This window comes from Anolis carolinensis, chromosome 1, assembly GCF_035594765.1.
Source record: "Anolis carolinensis isolate JA03-04 chromosome 1, rAnoCar3.1.pri, whole genome shotgun sequence".
NCBI lineage: Eukaryota > Metazoa > Chordata > Lepidosauria > Squamata > Dactyloidae > Anolis > Anolis carolinensis.
In genome coordinates this window covers 316,789,164-316,814,505 of record NC_085841.1, presented here as the reverse complement: position 1 = coordinate 316,814,505, position 25,342 = coordinate 316,789,164, and the positions used below count along the sequence as shown (strand labels likewise).

Here is a 25,342-nt window from a genome sequence, read left to right as displayed (position 1 = left end):
AAACATTAACTTCTTCCCATATGCCATTAACTTAAATATAATATGGAAGGGAAAAAAGTGGAAAAGATGTTAATGAACATCCTGTTTCATTTTTACTGATCACGGACCTTCCAAAACGACTTTTCAAAAATGTAAGAATGGTAAGAAGAAGCATGCATTGACTGGGCAATTAAGTGGCTCCTCCTAGGAAGCAAACAAGCAGTGCTTTTCTGTGGTGAGATATTATGATGCAATCTGTGCCCATTCCTTTTTCACCAAATTAGAGAGTGTACTGTGCAGTTAAATGCAAACAGAACTGTTTCAGCCAATAACTGTTGCCATAGTTACCAGAACCGAGCAATGCTGCTTGCCACATTCTGATGCAAGATTGTTGCAGCCAACTTAGAATATTAAATTTGGGATTGCAAAGTTTATTACAGCATTCACTTTAACTCGGTATGCATTCTAATTATTTTATTTAATTATCTTAGCATCCATCAAGATTTCCTGCCCTAAGCCCTAAACATTTACTCTCTTCTTGAGAACCTGGCCATTAGATTTAACATCTGGAACTTTCCCAAATGTTCTTGGACAAGCTAGGAATATTCTATAGTCAGTTCAGTCGAAAGTACCAAATAGACTTTTCACTGCAATTATTATCGTTGAAACTATTTTTGTTGAAGATATGAATATTTTGGATAATGGAAATGTCTGCACTGTGACATGAATTAGCTTCATCATGTTTATTATATAAATAGAGAAGTTAATTATTTCTTTTCCCTTATCTATTTCAGTAATAGTTATGCCTGTGTGCGAGCTGTGGTGATGACCCGTGATGACTCAAGTGGTGGATGGTTACCACTTGGAGGAGGTGGACTAAGCTGTGTCACAGTTTACAAAGTCATTCACCAGGAAGAAAATGGCTGTGATGATTTTCTTGTACATGGGGAGCGTCTCAGGGATAAAACGGTAAAAGCAATTATCTTGTCTTCTTCTGGCAGTGATAAAAATCCATAGGGCCATTCTTTTGTTAAGTGTAAAGAGAGACCATAATCTCTGCTAGGGGGTGATGATGATGATGATGGCATATCATAATTTCCCTAGGGCAGTGGTTATCAACCTGGGGTACACAAACGTTTTTGGCATTCAACTCCCAGAAATACCAGTTTACAGCTGGTAAACTGGCTGGGATTTCTGGGAGTTGTAGGCCAAAACACCTGGGAACCCACAGGTTAAGAACCACTTCTTTAACGATTGCCATCTAGCTAGGAATACCTTAGTGTTCATTTACTTCTATTCTAAAATATTCAGAGATTCTTCGGAGATTACCTTCAAAACTATGTCTTCCTATCGCCCTTTGATAGCATGGAGAGAAAAAACCTAATGAAGATACCCCCACATAAATCTGATCAGGTCAATCTGTTTTCTGGAGATAAGTTTGGGACACTGGTGCTCATAGGCAAAAAAGGTCTTACAAATCCCCAAGGCTTGTCTTTGCTTTGGATTAAAAATTGATAGATGAGAACTAAATCAGGGTAGAGGGATATACTGTATTATGCCCTGATGTTTTCATGGATCCCTTACTGGAAAAATAGACTTCTCTTTCAATTGGCTTAGATAAACGCAGTGCAGAATAAATAGTTCTGAGGATTCCCTTGCTTTCCACCATGACAGTGATAACTCTCCAAAGTTACCAAACGACCAAAGGAGGGAATATTTACTGCATAAATCTTATACAATATCATGAAGATAATGCCTTGGTTATTTGGGTCAGCTGTCATCTCTGTTAAATGGAGAATTGTTGGTGAATATTTCATCAAGAAAATGTCTAACTACACGAGTATGTCAATTAATGGGCAAGAACCGATTCTACTAAATGTATTTTTGAGATAACATTGGGAAGGAGGCAGCATTTTTTACGGTTCTGTGGGAAGGCTGTAAAAACTACAGTCACCAGAAAAACTATCATATTCTTCCTGTAATTCAGTCTGGCCTCTTTGATGGTCACTATAAAGTAGACATTGTCATTTGTCCAATTTGTCATTATCTAGCTATAGAAGCTAGGTAGCAGTCCTTTTCAAGTCTGGCTACAAAACTATGGAATAACCTCCCAGAACAGTTTTACTAGGCTTACTGTTTTCCCAGTTTTATATGGACTGTTGAGTCTTTTTCAGGAGAGCATTTTAGTTAAGGCTTTTATATTAGTTGTGTGATTTTACTAGTGCATTTTTATAATAGACATTTTTCCTTTTTTTCTGAAATTTAATTTAATTTCTATTGTGACTTGTATTATTGTTTGAAGGCATATCTTGGATTTAAGTTTTTGTTGTAGAATGATGACCTGTAGACAAGAAAGCAAATTAAAACAGAGCCTGATTTTAAAAAACAATGTCAACACAGATGTGTTGTGATTTCTAGAAATGAGAATTTCAGACCATGTTTAGGTACAAGTGAAGGGCAACATTTCAACCAGAAAATTATCACTTGAAATTCCTCAAATTTTAATTTATGTTTAATGCCATATAATGTGACAATAAGGGATGAATGTTGGGAAATTAAGAGAGCCTTGGCATCTTGAGGTTTGTGTCAAGTATTTGAACATATTTGAGGCAAAATGGATTTTTTTCTAAATAACCTCTGACCAGTCTAGTTTCCTATTGGAAAATGAACTAGATGTCTCAGAATCAAAGTCTACTAGGTTTATTTAACAAAGCATCTATTAGCTATTGTCTTCGGAATATTTCTTGCAAACAACTTCAACAAGGTGGCAGTGTCATTGATCACATAATGGTTTCACCTGGGTTATTTCCCCCAGTAAATACATTTTAAATTCTGGAATGAACAAAAAACAATAATTTTCCTTCAGTAGTGTGCTTAGGTCCAATACTTGAACAGGTGGTATTAACCAGAACAGAAAATTAACTGGAGAGTTGTTGGGAGAAAGGAGGTTGAAGTGGTCAATTGGACTGCATAGCACTATCAAAGAGAAATTACATAGTAACTATTTGACAAGTATACATCAATGACTCTGTAATAAGTAAAAAGCATTTAGATATCTATCAACGAATTGCTTTGCTAAGAAAAGTTAAATTTTAAACCCTTTAAATTTCATTAATAATACTGATTCCTTCCTTCCTCTATTTTATTTTAACCCCATGCATTAGTTACTTGCGATCAATTTTATAAGAAAGCTTTGTCCTAATATTAGCACAATCTAGAAATGGGCTTTCCTATACTATTGTGCGATATACAAAAACCCTGCCTTTTGTTGAACTCACCATTGCACAATTATTTTAAAATTATTATTTGATTTTAAAGTTAGTTGTGATCATTGCCAGATTTCTGCTTCTGTAAATATGTTTTCTGCAATGATGTGCCCTATGTTATTCTGTGGTGCTTTATTTTCAGAAAGCATTGTATATTCTCAGTCCTTGCAGAATTATCTAAGATCTCCAACATCCTGAGCTGGTACCTTCTAATGACAAGATTAGTAGTTCTCCTTCTCTTGCTTCTCCATGTCTTTCAAACTTGTTGGGATTACATAGCCAAACACTTCTTTGACTAAATATTTTGGTTCAATATGTTTTTGTTACTTTTAGCGCAAAATATTTTTGTTAAAAGAAAAACTCAAAATTAAATTTTCAAGAACTTAGTTGAAGCATTTTGTAGATTTGAAAAGGGCTTTTGCATTAGAAAAGAAACAAATTGGAATTCAGGCATAAGGTTAGCTTGCCTTGCCTGGAAGAGGTGTCATCTTATGGCATACAGTAAAATCCTTTAATCAGTTCATTTTAGTTGGAGATACTTTTAGCAAGAGAAGTAGGTACAGGTTCATGAATGAGAATTCTTTTTTGACATATTACTGACAAAAAACCTGTCAGGTAACTTGAAAAGCGATAGCACCCAGGATATGGATTTCACTTTGGTATGATAGAGACTATTTCCGAACTTGTTTACCCAGATTGTTTAGATATCTGTTGGAATCTAAAGGGTTTCTTTCTTTCTTTCTTTTTTCTTTTCACAAAGCACCCTTGACATAATTGCACACTTCCTCCTTTATTATACTTCCCTTCCGAGATCTGGCTCCAGCCAGTCTAGTTGGAACAATTACCTTCCACTCTAACCTGGACAGGTCTGCAGCTGTTTTAAGCTGTGTAAACATAGATGGAGAGTTCCTTTTATGTACACAATTGCACATACACACAAACCTCAGTATTTTATTTTTTCAAATGCTATAGACTTACAGATACTTATTTTGCTTTCTAGCTTAATAACACAACACTGTATTGAAGGTGGCAAATCTAATTGTGTAGTGTGCTTGCTTAACTTGCAGGAAAAATGAAGTCACACAGAAGGCATAGGATAACCTGCACTTCTCAGGTCTTTTTAGAATAAAACCAGTGACAGAAATTGAGTGCACCATACCTTTTGCATTTCTTTTCCTTACAAAGCCCAGGTTTTGAAGGAATATGAAATTGTGAGTGGCAGAAAGGAATAGAAAGTGAGCTACACCATTATGGTGTAGTGGTTAAACATATCCAGTTAGAACGAGGGCAGTGCAAGTTCAATGCACCACTCAGCTATAAAATGCATTTAGTTATCTTGGACCATGTATAATCCAATGTGTGAGATTGTTGAGATAAAATGGAGGAGATCCATGTACACTGCCTTGAGATCTTTGCAAGAAAAGAAAATATGAATGAAGCTGACTGGGGCATCCTCCATTTAAAGATCACTTCCATTTCTACTTTAGTTGCTGATCTAAGATAATGTGAAACAGGTGTAGTTCCCACATCATTTCTTTAGCCTGAGAGATTGAGGGTTATGAGCTTTCAGATTCAAATTGCAGAAAAGAGATTCTGCCTAAACATTATGATGAACTTCCTGATGACAAAAGCTATTCAGTTGTAGATTGTGCTGCCATTCAGCTATGGATTATGCCGCCTCCGGGTATGGTGGAGCTTCCATCTCTGGAGGTTTTTAAGAAGAGGCTGGATGGCTATCTGTTGGGAATGCTTTAATTGTATTTTCCTGCATGGAAAGAGGTTGGTCAAGATAGCCCTTATGGTCTCTTCCTACTCTATAATTTGTCAACTTTCCTAAACCTAGTTTGTCCATCTAGTTTGTCATAGCACATAGTAAGTATGTACCTAGCAGAAGGAATTTTAAAGGCTCTATAACTAAATGTACACATTTGCTGTAGTGTAAACCTGAGCCTGTAGTGCTTTCAATATTCATATATTCATAAATCTGTGATTATCACCTGTCATATTTTAGTTTTATGAGCAGTCTAATTGCAGAAATATTACTATGCTCAAGCCTATACTCAGTGAGTTCTAGGGAAGACAAAATCCAAATTTCTTACAAGTAGTTAAAATGTAAATAATGATTTTTATGAACTTGCTTTGTGGAGCAGTAGTACTAAGAACAAAAGAAAATTTATATCAGAATAAAGACAGACCCCAGAATTGAGCAACTTCATTGGGTTCAGTTTTACACATATCATAGAATCATAGAATCATAGAATCATAGAATAGTAGAGTTGGAAGAGACCACATGGGCCATCTAGTCCAACCCCCTGCTAAGAAGCAGGAAATCGCATTCAAAGCACCCCCGACAGATGGCCATCCAGCCTCTGCCTAGTTACTCACTACAGATCACATCCCGTTTCCCCCCCTCATTTTGGGGATAGTGGTTTTGAGCAAAAAATCTCATAAAAGTCTCCATATAAATACTAAAGGAAAATCCTGTGCACAGCTGTATACCTATCTCTAAGATGCCCTCCTAATTGTCTCTAAGGCCCTCGTTGTTTCAGTTTGATTTGTTTTGTTTGAGTGTTTTTGTTAACTTTTGAAATATTTTGACCAGTTATTAGACAAATGTTGTGATACATTTTATGTTGTTCATACCTTTCCTCTTTTTAGGAATAACCTTAAATATCATATTCTTAGTAATTTGATACTGTATTTGTTTTATATACATAATACATTATTGTGAATAGCTTTGAAAAACCCTTTTAGTTCTGAAAAGTGTGATTTAAAAGCAGTTTCCTAAATTTTTTAAAAAAAGGTTGGGTGAATATAATTTATTTTTACATTTAGTTGTATATATATAAGTACCTTTACCTTATATGAAGCTTTTCTCTTGACTCTACTTTTCAGGTGGTTTTGGAATGTACGTTAAAGAAGGACCTTATTTACAATAAGGTTACACCAACTTTTCACCACTGGAAGATTGATGACAAAAAATTTGGCCTCACATTTCAGAGTCCTGCTGATGCAAGAGCATTTGACAGAGGCATTCGCAGGGCAGTAGAAGATATCTGTCAAGGTATAAATCTCAATTGCTTTTTATTTTCTGTTTGTTAGAAAGTAAAAATGTTACACATTGGCTGCCAATGTAGCTGATGCAGGTAACTTTGCCTTTTCCTTTCTCTGGTCATTTGCTAGTCATTTTTCTCCTTTCTCCCACCTCTATCACCAAAGCCTACTTTATAGTCAGTGGAGAAAAAACAGAGAGCACGGCTGATGTTCATGTATGCTTTCTTTTGCTCTGAAAGACAAAGGGCAAGTCCTACTTAAATTATGAGTGAAAGATAAGACTAACAAGTAACTGATACAATGCTGGATAAGAGACCTAGTTATACCATAAACAGAAAATTGTATAAATTGCTACAAAAGAGCATCCAGATCCCTTCACTGAAATAACTTCCTTTAAAAGCATTGACCACTTACCTACTTTTCTGTGTTTCTCTTGTTTAATCTCTTGGCAATACGTCTGTTTCTATAAATGTTTTCCATAAACTATAAGGTGGCATGATTTTCAGGATATTGTTTCCTTGGTCTAAATATTCTCATGTCACTAGATCCCATTTGATCTCAGAAGCTAAGCACATTAGCTAAGTCACTCTGGTTAGTGCTTGGATGGGAGATCCCAAACAAATACCAGGTGATATAGACTATATTTCCGAGGAAGGGACTGGCAAAACCACCGCTAAATATTCCTTGCTTAAGAAAATTATGAAATCCACGGAGTTGCAATAAGTCAACAGGTGACTTGGAGACACATACTCAAACACAAAACAGGATTCCTGGGTGTGAGGCTACTTCCTCTTTGGTATTCTTTGCCTAAGAAAACCCTATGAAATTGATAGGGTCACTGTAAGACAACAGGCTACCGGAAGGTGCATGCACATATCTATGTATAAAGATACATAGTTTATAATGATGAAAGCATAGAACAGGCTTTGATTTAGCTAGGTTGTTCAGAAGTGTGTGTTTCCTAGTTTGTTACACAATAAATGTTGAGCATGATTAAAATTGAGATCCAATCTAATTCCACTCCTGTTTACAGACACAATACACCCGAAAGTACAATAATATCTGTTGTCCACACTACCATACCATTTTGGTTATGTGTAGGTGTGACGTAATGCTATGTTTGAACTTAGAGTGGAGAAGTACTATAGCTGTAACAGTAAAACACATGATTTACATGCAAGAACTTCCAAGTTTCAATGTCCAGTTTAAAAAACAGGATGCAGGAGACAATGCGAAATGCCTCTGTCTGTCACCCATCAGAATCAGTAGATTAGGCAAGTAAATAATGTTTACCTGACATAAGGCTGTTTCCTCTATTCCTTTTACACAGCTCTCATATTTATTTTCAGTGAAAGGAAGTGGTATGCTCCTTTTAAAAGTGGCACCTTTCAGATTATTTTATTGCACACAGCACCATAAATATTATGCTTGTGAAAATCAAGATGGCATAGTTACTGGGAATCCAGATACATGACTTTAGCAGGCATAAATTGAAAAAATCTGAGATTTTGTGTTTGTCTTCTACAGGTTGTCCATCATTACATGATGAAATTGAAGTGCCTGCAGAAGGCTTTCCAGTAAGTGATATAGATTTCCTATCATATTAATTACTTTGGAAGAAATGACAGGTACTCAAAATGCTGAAGACATTTTTGGTTGCATTCATTCAAACTCCTTGAGGAAGGCTATAGAAAGTTGGTTTTGCTTTGAGATGTGATTTTGGTATGGATGTGGGATTTGAAGGGGGTACAGGGTGTCAGTATTAGATTCTGTAATCCACATTTTCTCTTGAGGAAATTGCTGACTTTTTTGTTTAAATGAATTTGAGAATGAATCATAGACACATGGACACATATGCACACATAAATGCACGATACATATATAAATAATGCATTTAAACATTTTTCCCCACATGCACTTATGTGGCACTTCTGGTGTTTGAGCAACTTGGAGAATGCCTAATCTCCTTGATTTTTGTGATGAGAAGTTTAAATGCTATTTATTTATGGCCTTGGCAGATGAATGAAATTCGCAGTTTTATCACAGATCCATACTCTGTATCCATAAGGTGCACAGTACAGCCTTGCACAAATTCCTTCACATGAATGTATAACTCAATTCTGCTCTTCTTTGTTTTGAGCTTAAAGTACACTGATTTGTGGTAGATGATCTATCACAAAACCTAAAAAGGACCAAATTCTTGCTCAAATTATATAGGGATATCAACATTGTTCAATATTTTTCTTTTAATACATGCCTCAAGATTGTTGTTTTGGTGTTTTTTTCTTTTTCTTGGAGTCCCTGAAGCCTTTGAGCTTTGGGAAGTAGAACAATTGAACTAGTCTGACCCAGAGGATTCTTTCTCATATTCTTGCCACAATGAGCAAGCCTTGGAAGAATTAAAAGGTGTCATTGTCTGTCCATCAGCACTTTGAAAAGTTAGTCTAAATAAGTAACTTTTCCATGCTTCCCTGTCTGTGTCTAGAAAGATGGACTTTACCTTTTACCTTTATAAACAAATGAATCATGCAGCAGTAATACAAACTCAGTTTATGCTGGGTACACGTTACTGGGAAAACATTTTACGAAGTCATGGAGAGGTAATAATCTTTAATTCAAACACACCCTTCTAATTAAACACATGTCAGTCACAGTTGTAACAAAGGTCAGGTCCCTGTAGTCCTTAGTTTATGCCTTTTTTGGCATAATATTATGGACTTGCTCAACAGGCACTAATTAGAAGCTCGGAAAATAACCATATTCTGGTTCTTAATCGTTTCAAATTTGTATCCAAATTTTCCAAAAGTTTCTTTTCGAGGAGGTCATATGAGGCACAAATAGTGTCATTAGATCTGCAGCTATTTACATTAAAATAAGTAGACTGGAAACAATACAGGGTTTCCAATTTCCAAACAGAGATCCTTAATAAAAATATCTTATGTCATGATCAGTTGCCAAGTATTAAAAAGTTTTCATTCATACAATGTGTAGGAATGTAATTACAGACAGTCAGGACAAACACTACACAGTCATCCAGTTGCCAGGAAATACCCTTATTAAGGAAAACTGCATTCCTTGTGATTTTAGAAAAATTGCAACAAGAAGCATATGTATACAGAATTCAGTCCCACCTATCTGACACAGCCAGTCTTTGCATGAGTGAAAGTTACTGAAACCATATTTTCCATGTGTTGTAAATATTTGGCATATTTCATAAGCATATTTTACATAAGTTACTGTTCTTGGAAAAAAACTGAAGAATTGGTCTTAGTTAGAAAAGGTAAACAAATCTATAATGTAAAACAAGCATATAAATTGTATGAATAATTTAAAACAAGACAAAGATAATATTTCAGAGCAATATGACAGGGTTATTTCAAAACTGATGACACAGTTTTTTTTATTTCCAAATTCTTATCTGAAAGGAAAGCAGAATACTATAGATTTTAATTTCCCCAGTGACACGCCTAAAATTCGATTAAGAAAAAATGCTTGTAATCTTCTTAAGGAAGGATGCAAGCCAGTAATCCATTAACTTGTCCTTAGTAACCACAGGTCCAGACTTACCACCCCTGGAAGAGAAAAAAAAAACCCTCAAATAGGTTTATGCATAATTGTTCAGTCTTTGACCTAATTATTTTTTTAATCATGGCAATTCATAAAAGGAGATGTTGTTAATTGAAACTTCACTTTATCTTAACATCTTGAAAACAATAGAAACTTCATTTCAGGCTAGATCTAGTTAAAGATCATAGCAAATATTGTCTTCATAAAGAAGCACAGAGATTTTTTATGAGCTAGTTTCAAAAACTAGGAACCCCGGTGGCGAAGTGTGTTAAAGCACTGAGCTGCTGAACTTGCAGACCGAAAGGTCCCAGGTTCAAACCCCGTGAGCGGCCGCTATTAGCTCCAGCTTCTGCCAACCTAGCATTTCGAAAACATGCCAATGTGAGTAGTTCAGTAGGTGCCGCTCCGGCGGGAAGGTAACTGCGCTCCATGCAGTCATGCCGGCCACATGACCTTGGAGGTGTCTACGGACACCAACGAAATGGAGATGAGCACCAACCCCCAGAGTCAGACATGACTGGACTTAACGTCAGGGGAAACCTTTACCTTTTAGTTTCAAAAAATGAGAATTAATTGTATTTAAAACCTAAGTAAATCAGACAGAAAGAGATACAATAGTATTATTGAAATAAGTATATGCCCTTGCCTCACTGCTCTAAGAGAATGGATTGTTTTTGAAATATGACCTTAATGAATACTGGGACAGTACTATTATAATAGAAAACTCACTTTTAAAATGAGCAGTTTTCCATTTTTCAGATAGAGACTTTGTATCTTTTCTTTTAAAACAATTTCTCACAAATCAAACACTGCTATATAATTTTAAAATCAAAATGAAAGGGCACTTCTAATAAGCAAATTAACCTTCTAGTTTTTAAATGACCCAGATTTGTTTTGGTTCTGGAATAAAAGCTGAGAAGATTACACATGAGTCTGATTACTCATGTGTAAGAGTATCAACTAATGCCAGGTGAATACCAAATTCTTTTGAACAAAATACATTTCCCATAAGTGTCTCTTTCACTCTATGACAGAAGTTACTACAGTATTCACAGAATTTGTCTGTATTGGAAAATTTATTCAGTAAACAAAACAATGGAAGTCTTCAAAATGTAATGCCATATTGCATTGTATCCCAAAAATTTAAACATTGTTCAAATTTGGCTGGCTGAACAGATTGTAAATACCCTGCACATTTCAGTGGTCTGTATGTCAAGGGACATCATGCTATATCTAAAATTTATGATTATCTAAATATAGATATTATTCTTTTTTTCTTCATTTTTGATTTCTAGTAATTTTATCTGTGTATTCAGTGCATATAAGTACATCCCACACTTCATTGGCTTATACATTATCTGTTAAATTACAATTTCAAGGGACATGTGATGTAGAAAAAAATCTAAGTAATAATATGCTAGCTTAATTATTTAAGATAATCCTATTTTTAAAAAACAAATGTTGATCAAATAAGTTTGGATTTTATTTAAAAGGATCTATACAAAACCAAAATGAAATCATTAAAGTGGAAAATGAATGTGAGTACAAGCATATTATAAAATTAATTATAATTGTATCACTAATAATTTGTACTAAAAAGAAATATTAAGTTGTAAATAAGTATCTGCTGGAGTGGATCAGTGCAGTGGTGTTTGTTTATTTTTTCCTGGAAGGGAAATAGGAATCTTGACATAAACAGACAACACTAATTTGGGAGACATTATTAATACAGAGGAAGGATCAGGAAGTTACACAGGAAGAACTAGAGTAATAGAAATGGAATGAAACAACATCCTGCCAAGTAGAAGGCTATGAACTTGAACTGATAAGAGGCATTTTTGTTTTTGGCTGGGGACTCAGTTGGAAGCCACAGGAAAACAAGTTGAACGATCTTGGTTGATCATAAAATAAATGAGCTATTAATGTGGTATAGTTCAGTATTACAGTATCATCGTAAAATAGCAAAAGCAAATTTATAAAGGATTAGCAGCACTCCTCTAGGGGAGTCAGATTAAAATACATGTTTAAGAAAAAGTAAATGGGAACAAATGGATTAAAAAAGCAACTAGTATAATTTCAGGAAATAAAAAACTAACTTGGAAGATATTAAGAAATTCTTCCATTTAATTTTTAAAAGGGGAGCTCATGCAATGCTTTATTATAGTAACACTGTACAGGGGGAAGAATAAAATACAGTGGTTACAAGTCTGTCTTTTAATTTTATACTGGATCCTCCTTTACGATGAGTTAATATTTGATTCTGGTACAAAATTGAGAAATCTCTCTGGAAATGGGTGAAAACCGATGAACAATTTCCCATCAGTGGAAAAGGGATTCTTCTCCATCCAGTCCCCAGTCCCCCCCCCACACACACACACACACAAAATTCTGCTCCAGCAGTTAGGGCTCCTGAAAAGCAGATTGAGAAGAAAGGGGGCTGCAGAGGTACAGTAATACAAATTCTGTTTTGCAGAGATTTACTCACACAACATTGGATGCATCCTCAGCATCATTAGGATAAATATATGGATAATGTTCTATCATCTATTATGGCTGCCTGTTTAGATCTCACAGGGATCAGGGACAGGTCTGTCAACACAAAACAGCAGTCAAAATATATTTACACTGTAAAAATAGCATCTAGTTAAAAGGTAGCAAAATACCAGTCAGGAAAGAAATGTTTTCACTAATTTCATAAGGGTCCCAGGGACTCTCTGGCAAGTCAAAGGAGGGCAGATGTTCTTCAAGGGAAAGTACCACCACAAGGAAGACAGCAGTAGACATTAACTCAGTGGGAAAGGAATTCAAAGCAGACCCTTCCCTGCAATTGCAGTTTCTAGACACCTTGATTTCTCTTCAGTCACTATTGCTTGCCAAAAAAAACCTCTATAGATTTTCATCAAAAATCTGAAGCTACTAAGATACAATGCATCTGAGAATTAATAAACAGAGAATACTGGTAAAATCTGTCATCAAATACCCCAAGAAACTGATTTGTTAAAATGTGTCAGTGCTCTGAAAAGAGAAAATCCTATCCCTAGGAATTGACACAAATACTATTAAATATTTAACTGAACTAATTACAAGTTTTCAACCAGAAATAGAGGGATTAATCATGAGTTTTTAATCTTTTTATCCGATAATCAAGTCAAGGCAGTTTGGCAACATTTTTCATTACACTATTTACAAATTATGTCCAATAATTGAGCATCTAAATGTCTCGTGGTTTCTTTTTCCTACACCTGCAAATCAGCAGTCATTCCTGTACTCCCAAATCATTTTGAAAGGCCTGTATCTATCTGTACCAAGCAGCCTATTCTATTTCTGTCTGCAAAATTCTACCGCAGACTCACTCCTATTTCCCAAACTGAGAGCATTTTAGATGTTGTGGAGGGCTTCAAAGTAGAGCAAGAGAAGGAAGTTCCATCACAATGCTAGTGAAGCACAAGTGCACCCTTTGTTTTAAGTTGTGTGCATTTAACTGAAAATACTGAAGTGACAGGCACCTTCCTTTTTGCAGTTCTTGCTTTCTAACAACAATTCAGAGAACCTAAAAAAAGAACCGGCATTTTGTGTCATGTATTTTGGAGGTCTGATAAATCCTGTGGGAATTTTCATAACAGATGAGCTTTAGATAGTTGTGTTGATTTAAATGTATAACAAATTTACTGTACAGATAGTTTATACTACTTTTTGTAAGTAAGTAGTCGAACACCATCCTCACTCCACATCTGAAATAAATGTTCTGCCATAGCAGTTCATAAGCCAGAAGTTTTGTCTGAAAATGAATTTGCCGATGATTGTCTTTCTATTATACTGTATGAGGGATGCAATTTTGTATTTTGGGACAAGCTACATGTGGGTTCAGAGACAATGTGGTGTAGTGGTTTGTCTGTATAACTCTAGAGACCAGTGTAGAAATCCACTAGGTGACCTTAAGCAAGTCACACTATTTCAGCCTCAGAGAATGCAAAGATAAACACCCTCTGAACAAATCTTGCCAAGAAACCCCTACGATATTACCTTAGGGTCACCAAAAGCTGGAAACAACTTAAAATCATATAACGACTTGAGGATTATAGCCTATATCCTCCCCCCTTTGGTTGGGGGTATAGTTCTTCTAAAGACGGTTGCAGTGTAATGCTTTGCATTCATTTGGGGCCCTAAACAAGGAAAATGTTTTGTTATACTTCTGCTGTGCTTTTAGAACCTATGGGAAGGACTCTGTTTCAAATGGCCAAAAAAAATTTAGTCTATTTCAAATATAAGGCAGAAACATAAAACTAATTGTAGTGGGAAAGCTGTTAGGTTTGGATGTAATTTCTCTCTTTTTTCCCCCCTAAATCACTCAAACAGAAGTTATTTTTAACTTGAAGTCTGTGTTTGTAATTTTAATAGGAAATCAGGATATCTTTTAAAGATACACTCTATTGGAGAGTTCTAGTAAGAAAATAGGAGAGAAAATTATTGTCTTGTAAGAGGGAGGTGAGCTTAGCCTCATTTCTCCTTTTACTCAATCATTTGGTCAGCGATAAAGAATTGTTTTCAAAATGCTTGCTGAAGAGTAGTGCAACATTCTGTTCTCCAGGCATCACTCTGGGAAGAGAGAGGAGAGGAGCTTTGAAGAAGAGCTAATCTCAGTCTGGTTTTCATTTTCTCTTCAGCTGTCATCTCTTTTTGAGTTCTGCTGGGCTGCTACAGCTGGAGTCATTTTATTGCTTTTACCCAGCATCCTTTTGCTTGTGCACACAGAAATGTTTTAATAGTCTTGGAAAAAAGTCAGAGTATCTCTTAGCAACCATAGGACAGTAATTATTATACCAGCAGCTGGGAGCAAACCAGATTTCCGTTGTGCATTAAAAACTGGCGTAGGTTACTTTACAGATGATATTGGCTAGCCTATGCCAGGCGCAGTGTGGTTGAAGGATATTGAATGTGGGCGGTGCATAATTGCTTTGGCAGCAGAGAGAAGTGGGAATTTGTGCATTTATGTTCTTCTTTTATGTGAGATGTAGATCATGCATGACATAAATAATGCAAGTTCTTCTGTTGCAAAAAATACTTTGAATGCTTTATTTAGTTTTGATGTCCAATAAAATGGTAGCTTGTCTTCCCCTCATCAATATGCTATTTTGATACTGAGATCTCTATTTTGTTTTGCCGTGAAAGTTCATACTAGTCTAAAACTTGGCATAAATGTGTTGTACTCAAAGAACCATTCTGAAATACTTACATGGATTGGTTTAATTCTGAATGGAAGATGTTTTTTTCATTAATGAGGCAATTCTAGCCATACTGGAAATTAAATATGTCCAGAAAACACATATGAGGATATAATCCATACAGATTCCCCACCTGTTCTGACATGGCTCTTCTTATCCCCCCTTTTCAATAAATGAAACCAAAGCTAGGCAAATAGCAGGGCAGGGGTTCTGAAGTGAGCTTCTTAGAATAGCTCGCTGCAGCATTATGTTTATAATAGAGATTGTTTGTGAGGGGCAGCTGTAAATTTCAGAGGAAAACAAAATGACATAGTCTCAAGTGGACTGATTTAATGTCAAATCTATATGATTATTACTTTTTTTGGAGGTAATGTGGTTCTGTGCTAAGAAATCTATATGGTGCCTATGACAAAAATGCCTTAAGGACCATATTCTGGCAGACCTTATAATTCTGGAAGTCAAGCATACAGTTTAGCTACTACTGGAGAAAAGCTTTGGTAGTGATGCAAAAGAGTCTTGTGCATGGATGTTTGGTCCTCTACCTTAATCACACACATCTTGTTATAAAATGCAAATTGTCCTTTCAGCATTTCACCAGAAACAGAGAAATTGGATATTTTGGACCATTTTGCCTGCTCCATCAGACCCTTACAATATAATTTTTTTTCATGGTTAAGCAGCTGAAAGATTATTGCTTGAAAAAGGAATGCTGTACAATCCACAGCATAGTTGCATTTCTACATGAATAAAAAATCAAATGGGAAATGAAAGTTGGAATTTGTACGGCCCTTTATTCATGCCATACAGTCATGCAAATTAGATGGCTCATTCAGTTATTTGTGACATAGGTATTTGATAGCTGCATTAAGGAGTACCATTGTCAAACCAGTTTGTATTCACAAAAAATGTAAACACAACTTTATTATTACAGTCTGTTACATAATATTCTGCGGTGTTTTATTATTTCTATGAAATAGCATACACATGCCCCAGAGGCAGGAAGAAGACAGCAGATAAGCTTTTCAATGCTAATTTAAGTGATTAACTACACATTCACACTGACCTCTCTCACCCTAGACTTTCCACAGATATATATTAACCTCTTTGCTTAGTTTTCTCCATACCTCACAACCTCTGAGGATGCCTGCCATAGATGTGGGCGAAACGTCAGGAGAGAATGCTTCTGGAACATGGCCACACAGCCCGAAAGACATACAACAACCCTGTGATCCCGGCCATGAAAGCCTTCGACAACACAGCATACACATTATTCAGAATCATCATCTTAAACATTGATTAAATTGGGTGTAAATACCTTCCCTCCCAATCAAAGTTTTAAACAAAATTGCTGTGGAGTAAAATGTTATGAAAAAAAATAACAAATAGAATAAAAAGTAATAAATAATTGTAATCTATTACTTTTGCAGGCAATTCCAGAAAATGCATCAAGTTTGCTAATGAAAGAGAATATCTTCCAACCTGAACCTATAGTGAACAGTGATCCTTACAAAAGCCTAAGTATAAGACCATTAGCCTTTGAAGATTTGAACACAAGAAGATCCTACTTTCACAGCCAGTCCAACCAGGTAATATATTTTCAGTTGAGAAAACAAATTCTGTATTAAGTACTCCAGATTAATAAATCTTCCTCAAAGCTGCTACCAGAAATTTGACAGATTGATGCAGAGTCCCAGTTCAGACATGAAGGGAAGTCATGGTGTCCTTCTATGTACATGAGCCAAGACAAGCCTCAAGCTAACATACTTCCCATTTTTAACATTAGTGGAAGACATCAGAGAGAACACATTTCTTCTATTTGAAATAAACCATAGTTCACTGACTCTGAATGTCATATGGCTTCTTCAGAAGCAGAGGTTGGTGCTGTTGATGTTCTCTGTCTATCAGCAGAACTGGAGATGTGTCTGTTTGCTTACTTAGACAAGATCCATAAAATCCCATTGCATCTGAAGTAAGCAAATAAGGAAAACATTAGTTACTTCCCTTGTTGACCTCTGCCTCTTTGCCTGTCCAGATCAGTGTTTCCATTCCCTTCTATCCTGTCATACACCTTACTCCTCAGATGTATACATTTTTATCTGTCACTGAGTCCTGTGTGAATTTTTATTTAGCTCTTCTCACTGAAAAGTGCTTACTGAGTTTGCTACCACCTCCCTTTTAAAACCATTTGCTACACGCGAGTAAAGCCACAGCCCACTCCTTCTGTTTTCTTTCCTGGGCTTCCATCACACATCTCTTCCACCTTCAGTGCAGTCTCCACTGTTATAATCTCAATTTTTCCCATCCTATCTTTCTGTTCTAGATACTATTTTCTTTCCTTCCCAACCTATCTTTCGTTTCACAGAAGTCATGCTCAATTTTTCCAGTTAAGCTGTTAGAATGTTTGTAAAGGCTATAGAAGTTTAGCTGACATCAATGAACAACCACCTTAGCAGTTTTCAGTTTCATAAATTAAAGATATTTATGAGGCTTCAGCAAACCCACTTACCAGAGGCACTTACATAGCATTCAGTGAAAAATGTGTATGTTAGGAAAAGTGGAGAATCTTAAACCGTGTTGAAGCAACTATCAGCGGAATGTGTTCTAATGCACTTTTAGAAACCTGATACAAGTGCTAAAGACACAGTTTCAGGTCCCTCCAGGTATTTTGGACTCCAGCTCCCAGAAGCCCTAGCCAACTTGTGCAATGGTCAGGAATTCTGAAAGCTGAAATCCAAAATACCGAGAAGGAAGACTTTAGAAGAAGCAATGTGCATCTTCTGTGGTGTGGGTTTTGTTTAGGGATAGTCAAGGTGTGGAGGAAATTGTGAGAAGAGTTACTGAAGCCTACATAACACTACACTCTGACACTTTACCTCCAAGCTCTGGAGCAGAAAATTTTCACACAAAGAGCTACATGACTAGCCTACTAGTCTATTTTGATAACCATAGACCTTATTCTATTGTTGTTTCTTTTAACTACACCAGACACATGAAAGTGTGGACCTCTAACTTCTTTTTCCCTACAGCAGTGGTAGGCAACGTGCTCCTGCAGTTCTTTTGGATTTAGTCTCCCATAACCCCTTATCGTCAGCTGTGTTAGCTAGGTCTGATAGTCTAAAATAGTTGGAGGTCTCAAATTGTCGATTTCTGGTCTGCAACATGTAGCCTTTGTCTGGCTCAGACCCCTTCCATATTGCCCTATATCCCAGGATCTGATCCCAGATTACCTTCTTATCCCAGATTATCTAACCTTGGAAACTCATATAATCCAGTTTAAAGCAGAAAATCTGGGATCAGATCCTGGGATGTAGGGCAATGTAGAAGGGGCCTCAGACTTACTTCATCCTTTCTTATTGCTCCTTTTTCCATTGGAGAACTCGAAATGAGACCTGCATTTCAGAACCATCTGTTAGAAATGATGGGGACTTTTTTGCCTTATTTTTAAATGGAAAACTATCTTCTTCTTAAATTTCAAAGATTCCCTGTTCAACTTGCTCTACTTGTTTAGACAGTTTTAACTATTGGCAAGAGGGCCAATTACATTTTAAAAAATATTTTGAGCCAAGTAAGTCATCTTGAATCTCAGATATTCCAGCAAAAATTTTCTCTGCCCTATAATGGAGTGTCTTGTTTTTGCCCTTGGCAGGGATGGGAAAGGATTGTTTGTTTTTTAATCTTTGCTCATAAACTAAAATGTTATAGCAAACTTATTTTCATTAATAGTGAAAGATGTTTCTGTCATCACCAGCCAATCCTTTAGAAGGCTATGGAAAAGTTATTTCTGTCTCGGTTTTGTGGATTTTAATTTGGTGCCAGCAAAGTGAACAGCTTCTTTCGTCCTGGCTACAAGTTCCCACCACAAGTGTTAATATATTTACTAAGCAAGTACTTTAGTAATCGAGGACTTCTTTTTCACAGATCACTTGAAATTATATAGGCCTGGATTGTAAAAAAAGAGTGGTCATTTCTACACCTGTAAGATAGCTTGCTTACTCTGCAACTTCATATAAATTTCATGTTCACAAGGGCCTTTACAGAATAAGATGTTTCTAAGAATTTCAAAAGCCAAAATTGCTTAATTTTCCTATTCTTTCCATGGTATCATTTCAGGACAGTCTGATTAGTCTCACATAAAAATTGACTTTAGGAAGCCAAACCAGAGACAGGTTCAGGTAAAAGCCCAAATCTTTTTTCTAGTCCTTACTAGAATAGACCTATTCAGTCAGTGAACATTACATACCTGTTGACTTGTCAGGTTACATTTGATTTAGTAGGAAAAAGCAATAGGATTCAAGACAGTGTCTTATTTCGGTTGCCTTCACAGTTGGACCATTCTGGGTCTTAGACTCAGAATCATACATATGGGAGTAGGCAATACTTTTGGTAGTCCATTTCCAAACCAAGGATGAACAGCCTGGGAGCACTTTACTCCCAGTTCAGTCCACGGCGCTAGTAAGACTATAGCCAACTTCATCAGGCAGGTTGCATAGAGAAAACAGCTGCTGCTTTCCCATTGAAGATTGCTTCCGAAAGCAGTCTTTTCTACTATCATTATTATTAATATTGAATCCTCAGCCAAGGTAGTATAGCGTTTTGAGTGTTGAACTTAGACTACGGTGATTGAATCTCCACTCTTCCATGGAAAAGGGGCAATGCAAATTCCCTGTGAACAAATCTTGCAACACTGCAATAAGTCTGCATTAGGAGTACTATAAGTCAAAAATGACTTGCTGCTATACAGCACACACTGATGGTGAAGAAGCAGCATGGTGGTGATTACATTATATGTTTAACTGCTTAGGGCTAAAAAGGTTGTGCGCCGTTGATGTAAGACTATAAAATCATTGCACATGTTTTAAATTGAGCCAGGAAACTTAACAGGCAGTTAGTGTAACTGGTTGATTTTTGAGACTGTAGAAAACACCTGGGAACCTCCAGCCTGACAAATATACTGCATCAGTTCTCTGTATCCACAGATTCTGTATTAACGACAACAACCATCCATGGCTTGAACCCCACCCCTGCCTCCAAAAACCATTGTATATAAGAGACAGCATTTTACCATGCCATTATATATCATGGTACCTGAGCATCCACAGATTTTGATATTCACAGAGAACCAAACCAAACCATAGTAGATACCAAGGACCCACTGTATGCTGAATTTTGGAATATACAGGCAGTCCCCAAGTTACAAGCAAGATTGGTTCTGTAGGTTTGTTCAACTTCTTAATTTGAATTTGTATGTAAGTCAGAACAGGTACATTTTTAAGTGTAACTCCAACCAAAAAGATATATTTTTAGCTTTAGATAGCATAGAGAAGGGTTAACAACCCTGTGGTGTTTGTTTTGCTTTCTATGCCCTGTTTAGAAAATGTCACCTCCCTTTCTGTTTCTGTGATAATTTAATTTTGAAAAATGTAACTTGTTCTGGAAACAAGGATTAATGAGAAAGCTTCAGTTGAGACACCTTTTCCCCATGATAATTCTTCCAGGGATGAATTTCTCTTTCTAAGGTTAGATTTCTCTCACTTCCTGTTGTTTCACCTCCATTTTTAACTATGAGTCATTTGTAAGTAGGATGTCTGTAACTCAGGGACTGCCTGTAGTCAACATGACCATTCCTGCATTTGTATGGTGCACAATGATCAGAATGCCTGGTGATTTGGCTATATTGAATTTGGCATTAGCTGAAGCTTTGTTTTGTTTAAGAACAGCTTTGCATAGAATGTGTTAGAGTAGTCCGGTCTGGATGTAACTAGTGGATGCGTCACTAAAACAATATTCAATGTCTTCAAATAAGACTGTAATTGTGAACCTGACAAAAAGTGTAAAAGTCACATTTAATTATTAGTATTACTGCACTTCCAATGAAATAACCAAGTCCAGACGCACCCCAAACTCCATAGTAGGCTACTGTGAGTGCAGCCCAATTCAGGTTTGCAGACTTCCCACCTCTCACACTTGCACCTTTTCAAAATAAAGTCTCAGCTTATTCACTGTCATCCACCCTACATTACCCAAAGAATCTGTCCCATTTTAGGCTTAGAACAGTGGTTCTCAACCTGGGGTCCCCAGATGTTTTTGGCCTCCACCTCCCAAAAATCCTAACGGCTACTAAACTGGCTGGGATTTCTAGGAGTTGTAGGCCAAAAACATCTGGGAACCCTAAGTTGAGAACCACTGGCTTAGAACAAGCAAAAGGGTAAAGTGACAAACTCAATTGAGATGCCATACAGCTTGTTTTTTCAGAACATATTTCTTTTTTGTGTGGTTTTATTCTTAGCTGCCACTTTTTTTTACTTGGACTGTGGCTATTTGACTTCTTCTCTTGGCCTGGAATGTGAATTTAAGACATCAGTTGTCCACAATGGCAATACCATTGTGTGTAATGCTCAATAGGAAGAAATGATGTTAACTATTAAAATAAGAGCATGTTTTTAAACATGCTTGTCACAAATTCTGCAACTTAATTGATTTTTTAAAAAAACTAAAGGTACAGCCTCCTGACAGTAAAGAGCTGTCATTGAGTTGTTTGTTTGCTATGAATTAGTCATTTCAGCTTGTTTTAAGAACTGTCACAGCTCCATATCTCCATATAACAGTGCCTCTGTCTTTTTTCCCCCTCCCCTTTTCAGATACCCCCAAAACCAATCAGGAATGTCAGTTTTCAGGACGAAGAAGAAATTGTTCGAATAAACCCTCGCGATATCTTAATACGGCGCTATGCAGATTATAGGCACCCAGACATGTGGAAAAATGACTTGGATAGGGATGAAGCAGACTCCTCCTTCCAGTGCCCTAAAACTGACTATAAAAAACCAGACTATCTCTACCCCTCGGGGGATGGAACTAAGCTGAATTCACTCAAGGATTCAAAGGGTTCTGTGGTATTTAAAACACAGCCGTCCTCTTTCAAATTGAAAAAATCAAAGAGAAGGAAAGAGGATGGTGAGCGCTCTCGCTGTGTCTACTGCCAGGAAAGGTTTAACCATGAAGAGAATGGCCGGGGCAAATGCCAGGATGCTCCAGACCCGATTAAGAGATGCATATACCAAGTTAGCTGCATGCTTTGTGCTGAGAGTATGCTCTATCACTGCATGTCAGACTCTGAGGGGGACTTCTCCGACCCCTGTTCCTGCGACACTAGCGATGACAAGTTCTGCTTACGGTGGCTGGCCCTTGTTACTTTATCAGTCATTGCACCGTGTATGTGCTGCTACTTGCCTTTGAGAGCATGCCACCACTGTGGTGAGGTCTGTGGATGTTGTGGAGGAAAGCATAAAGCGGCAGGATGAACCCAGTCTGATGCCAAATTGGAGCTGACAAGTCTTTTTTGGAGAAAATATCTAACCTGCGGAAGTGTTTGGCAAGCAGAAGGGAAGCCTATCATGTGCAAAAGGCCAATTGTGGAAGAAGCAGTAGAACTTGTTGCATTTTACGAATGCTCACCATGCCTGATGATCTGCTTAAAGTGCATGGTGTAAGTTGCAAAGAAGTTCTGGTGAAACAAAAGTCTTGTCTTATGATTAGCAGTTGAAATAAGTATAAACTGCAATCTATACCATAAGGGATCAACTTCAGCAATGTGTATGTTTTATGGTTTAGGTGATGGGAAGCTCTTTGAAATAATCTATTTGGCAGAAAATGTAACTAAACCTGCACTAGTGAGAGCTGATTGAAACTAAAGAGAGTTAATACATTGGCAACTCTGGAGAAATTGTATTGATTTAAGTGCAACTAAACTGCTTATAAATAGTTTTTGGAAGCAACTTTATGTACAAATAACAAAGGTTTATATTTAACTAAATATATGGTACGAATTATTAAATCTTCCTTCCCCTTTCCAATTACAAAGCAGTTATGGACCACGTTTGCAGTCACATTCCGTGATAGTATTTCTCAATATTTAACCAGTTAACTTAGTAGCATTTCTATTAAAGATGGACAAATCAATATTTTCAGTCTTGTTTCCTTTCAATTACATTTTTGTATTGAGTTCCCTCTGTACATTTGGTAATCTAAGAACCTATAAAATATTAATTATTGTAGTTTTGAATGACCAATGTTTTGTTAAGCACAGGTATAATTGGCTAATGTTCTTTAAAAAGTAACATACACACATATGTATATGATATGACTAGTTTCAGTGTAATGGCAAGAGTTCTTTTCCTCTTTCTCAACCTGCAGTTTTTCCTCTAAAGAAATGATGATGAATGTTTGGGGAAAAAAATTATAACATGTCATAAGATACATATTTATCATTCTGTTCAGCTTGATATCAGGTGTTTCTAACTAAGGGAACAAAGAGTGTTTCATTACTTTAATTTTATTTGGCTTAGAATTTTTTTTTTTAAAAAATCTATATGACAAACTGTAGCCCAGTTATGGAGAAAAAAGCAAATCATTTATTGTGAATGAAAGTGACTTTTCCTTTTGTCTTTGAATTGTTGTATATTAATGATGGATGTTTAACTTAACATTTGGCTGTGTGTTTTAAGTACAAAATACAACCTATGGGCAATTCCTAAATGTCATACATCACATGGTATAACAACATAGCTGAGCTTACAGGTTTTATTAATAAAGTACTCTAAAGCAGTGGAGCAGTCATTCATTCCAGTAGAGGGTGAGGGAATAAAATGGATTCTTAATATGTCTTCGCCATTAACATAATCTTGCACTTCCCTTTTTTAATTTTGAAACATTTTCCAGCAAACTATATACATGGTTTATTTTCTTCTGAAGACCATTTTCAGTCACAGGAATCCCCTGCCACAACCCTTTTCCAGAGCCTAGGTATCAAACTGAAAAATTGTATATAACACTATCTGTAAAATACTTTTATAAAGAAAGCATTTATATTTATATGACAGCTTGAACTGACAACATTGTGTACATACATCATCTTGAAATATTATTTCACATTGAAAAGAAGACAAATATATTGATAACTATAGAAGTTAAGAGTTTCTTTCTAGTTTTATACCTTAAAAAACCCAAATGGATAAACTAAGTCAGCAAATAGAGCACTGTAGCAGCAGTCTTGAGTCCTTTTTATTCCTCATATATTTGAAAGCTGCTACTTTATATGAATTTCTTGCTTCACATATTCAGCTAAACATGGTTGCCTAGAAAGACTGTTAACATTTTCCCCAAAACAAAGCGAGAAATAACCTGTATTTTATTGGTGACATGAGGATTACATCTTGTAAATAACCTTTCTAAAACATTCTGCTTTTAATTAAAAATTGAGCATGGTAACAACCCAAGAAAAGAACTTTCTGGCTTTGGATATATGCACATATGTGTGTTGTATACACACATACATATGTATGTACATTGGGAAGATGCAAGTCTAACCATTTCGTATGAGCACTAGTCAGTGTAGTGCAACTCCTGGTTCCTGTAATGTACTTCATATGAAATCTTACATGCTTTAATATTTTCCTGAATATGTGCTTTGCTATTAACAGTGTGTATTTAACCACTTTGCTGCTAAACTTCTGCAGTCCTTTACTCTTGAATTAATATTCTTCCTATTTAATGTTTATTTTAAAATAGAGTAATAAGGATACCAGGATATAATTGGACAAGGTTTCCACTCAACTAATTTGAAATAATCTAACTGGTTCAATAACGGATTGTGTGTGTTATGCAATGTCAGCCATATTTCTACATGTTTGTGCAAGTTTTTTAGGGTTTTTTTTTTTTGCTTTATTGGGGGAATTTCTTAATTAATGGTGGCCAACTCACAAATCTGATTGAACATACAAAGTTGTCTTGTTACAAAACAAGACCATTGGCCCTTCCGTATTAGTACTGGGTCTGTACCAGATAGGCAGTGGTTTCCCAAAATCCCAGGCTCACTATCATAGTTGTATTTACTGGCGATGCCAGGGATGGGATGTGAAATTAGAACAGATCATTGGATCTTCACATCTCAATCTACTAATACCTATTTCTGGGCACAGTCTACCATGGAGTTTTTAAATCTCATAAATGATCCTTTGGTGTGTTTGAATGTTTCTCTCTCAATTGGTAAATGGCTTCTATCTGCACATTTTAAGATTAACTATAAAATATATAAATTAAAGACATCTTTTAGTAACTGGGTACTTTACTATACTAAGATTTATATAGGTTTGGAGAGATTGTCACTTGATCCTTAGTTTCTATCCTGCTGAAAGCTGTTCTCTGGGGGACAAATAGTTTCAATTTGAAGTGAAAGGAAGGAGCTGTAACACTTCAGCA

General features: G+C 36.2%; 1 protein-coding gene across 1 annotated transcript in view; it reads left to right on the top strand.

Moving 5' to 3' along the window:
- The window catches only part of spred1 (sprouty related EVH1 domain containing 1), a 66,892-nt gene extending 43,203 nt beyond the window's left edge, over positions 1-23,689 (top strand). The window contains exons 2-6 of the mRNA XM_003214493.4: positions 774-948; positions 6,141-6,309; positions 7,827-7,876; positions 16,516-16,674; positions 21,727-23,689. Of these exons, the coding sequence (XP_003214541.1) occupies positions 774-948; positions 6,141-6,309; positions 7,827-7,876; positions 16,516-16,674; positions 21,727-22,386 (1,213 nt within the window). The 3' untranslated portion in view covers positions 22,387-23,689. The remainder of the gene's footprint in view (positions 1-773; positions 949-6,140; positions 6,310-7,826; positions 7,877-16,515; positions 16,675-21,726) is intronic.
- The last annotated feature ends 1,653 nt before the right edge of the window (positions 23,690-25,342 follow it).